Here is a 2,733-nt window from a genome sequence, read left to right on the forward strand (position 1 = left end):
CAACTGGAAGAGTGGTGGTGAGGGGGGCAGTGGCGTAGCAAGGGGGGCTGCCACCCAGGGCGGGGCAGTTCACTATTGCACCCCCCCCAGGTGTAGCACAATGACACCCCCCCCCCTCGACGCATCGACACCCCCCTCCCGACCCAGTGCCTACCCTCCGTCCAACCAGCTCCCTACCTTTAAAAAAATATCAGAATCCGAGGCGAGGCGCAGCGCCTCGTGCCTGCACGTAAAAGAAATGTGGACCGTCCCATCAGACCTTCTCTCGCTCTGTCTGTCCCGCCCTTGCGGAAATAGGAAGTTGTGTCAGCAGAGGGCGGGACAGATAGAGCGAGGGAAGGCCCGATGAGATGGTCCACATTTCTTTTACATGCAGGCGTGAGGCGCTGTGCCTCGCCTCGGATTCTGATATTTTTTAAAGGTAGGGAGTTGGTTGGACGAAGGAGGGTAGGCACTGGGTCGGGGGGGGGGGGTGTCATCGTGCTGCTCCTGGAGGGGGAGATGGCAGGGAGCACCCCCCCTGAGCTGACACCCGGGGCAGACCACCCCTGCCGCCCCCCCCTTGCTACGCCACTGGAGGGGGGTTATTTAAAACATGACCAGTTTAGGGTAGGTTTTGAGGATGCAGAGATTTAGAGCATTGAACAGGGTTTAGGAAAGCTTATGGTTGTATTTATTAAGAGAACAGTAGCATAGTATCCTCATTTATTTTTTCCTATCCACAATAGGTAGAAATGTGTGATACTGAATGCCTAGATTTTGTCTCATTTTTAAAACCCTTTTATTTTTATTTTCAAACATTTTCATGATTTTTTTTCTCTAATTATTTTATTCCAAGTTTTCATCTCAAGCGGAACTGCTAATTTTCTGGAACTATCTCTCTATTGATCTTCAGAAAAGGACACTGCATATCACTGTCTTTATGACATGCTTTTTTTAGCTTAATGTTTTCACTGATTTCTGCATCAAGATGATAGACATGGAATGGAGTAATCAAACAACAGTACTTGAATTTATTCTCCTGGGCCTCACCGAACACGTGGAGCTAAGCAGTCTTCTCTTTCTAGTGTTCCTAATAATGTACACGATGAACCTCCTGGGGAACGGAATCATGATTTCAGTAATTGCTGGAAACTCACAGCTCCATACCCCTATGTATTTCTTCCTTTGTAATTTGTCTTTTGTGGACATGTGTTTCAGTTCTGTCACTGTCCCCAAACTGTTAAGTAACCTCATCTTTGACTCTAAGACTATCTCTTTCTCTCAGTGTATTGCCCAACTCTATTTCTTCATTTTGTTTGCTGGCTTGGAATGTATATTCCTATCTATCATGGCCTATGACCGTTATGTTGCTATCTGTAATCCACTGCATTATATCACAATAATGAACAAGAAGGTATGCCTAAGTATGTTAGTTGCTACTTGGACCATCAGCTTTTTGCATGCTTTGCTGCATACACTGTTGATGTGCCGGCTTTCCTTCTGTAAGTCCAATGAGATTCAGCACTTCTTTTGTGACCTTACACCGATGATACAACTCTCTTGCACTGACACTTCTATTAATGAGCTAGTGATCTTCACAGAGGGCTCATTACTAGCAGTTCTACCCTTCTTGATTATCCTTATCTCCTACATTCGCATCATTATTGCCATCCTGAAGATCAAGTCCACAGGTGGAAGGTGGAAGACCTTCTCTACCTGCTCCTCCCACCTCACTGTGGTAACACTTTTCTATGGGACACTTATTTTTATGTATTTCAGGCCTTCTTCCAGCTATTCCATGGCAAAAGACAGAATCACTAGTGTGGTGTACAATGTGCTGTCTCCCATGCTCAACCCATTCATCTACAGCCTGAGGAACAGAGATGTAAAGATGGCACTAAAGAGAGTCCTTCATAGAAAAAGATCTTCCAGAGGGGAACATAGTACAATGAATGACCACTCACATTAAAAAATAGAAAAGTGTCATTTCTCTTTTCCATCTCATTCCAACACCAAATAATATTTCCATCTTGGATCTGATTTACATCTCACACTACTTGACTCCTGTAAATGTCTTAACTTTTATCCAGTTTCCTGCTGTCACCTCAAAGTGTCAGATACTTACAATTCTTCCAACAGAAAAGCAACACAGTACCCTAGTTTCTTACTTTAAACCTAAATTAGATTGAGACTCTAGTGGAAAAAAATGTCAATGTTATAATCTCAAAACTTCCAAGCAATAGGTTTTCAATTCTCCAAAAGGAGCGGTATTACAGAAATTTTATGAATTTCCAATAAAGACGGGAAGAGGTCAGTTCTTTGCCTTCAATGTCGTGGAGTGCTGAATGGAACAGTGAACTGATCTTGAAAGAGGAACTCCATATGGACTTTCCATATGAAAATCTGCAAAAGAACAAAGTATGCAGGTTGTTAAAAACAGGCATGAGGATTTGAACCAAGCCACACCTTCAAGCGGCTTGAATACTATTCCTGAAGTAGGACCTTGGTGATCTTCAAAGGGTCTTTCTCTATAGCTAGGCATTTCTTTACCCTCATTGAATCTGTTAGAAAAATGTCCCCCTCCCCTAAAAAAACAGAAATCATTAATAATTTTGCCTCTATTTTACTTATCTCTAAATAATTAATTACACCAACACAATGAATCCACCTAGTGTGTGTGCCACTGTGATAGCAGAAGTGTTTCTCTCACACCAGTAATGTTGTGAATCTTATTTATAAAACAGATGTTGG

General features: G+C 42.8%; 1 protein-coding gene across 1 annotated transcript; it reads left to right on the plus strand.

Annotated features, from left to right (window-relative positions):
- Positions 1–979: 979 nt before the first annotated feature.
- Positions 980–1,951, plus strand: LOC115461937 (olfactory receptor 1361-like). Its single transcript, XM_030191988.1, has one exon. The coding sequence runs from the start codon at positions 980–982 to the stop codon at positions 1,949–1,951; it is 972 nt and encodes a 323-aa protein (XP_030047848.1).
- Positions 1,952–2,733: the final 782 nt, after the last annotated feature.

Source organism: Microcaecilia unicolor, chromosome 2 (assembly GCF_901765095.1).
Source record: "Microcaecilia unicolor chromosome 2, aMicUni1.1, whole genome shotgun sequence".
NCBI lineage: Eukaryota > Metazoa > Chordata > Amphibia > Gymnophiona > Siphonopidae > Microcaecilia > Microcaecilia unicolor.

What these genes read in the sequence shown, in the direction of transcription:
- LOC115461937 (XM_030191988.1), top strand. Translation starts at nt 980, where the DNA reads ATGGAATGGAGTAATCAAACAACAGTACTTGAATTTATTCTCCTGGGC.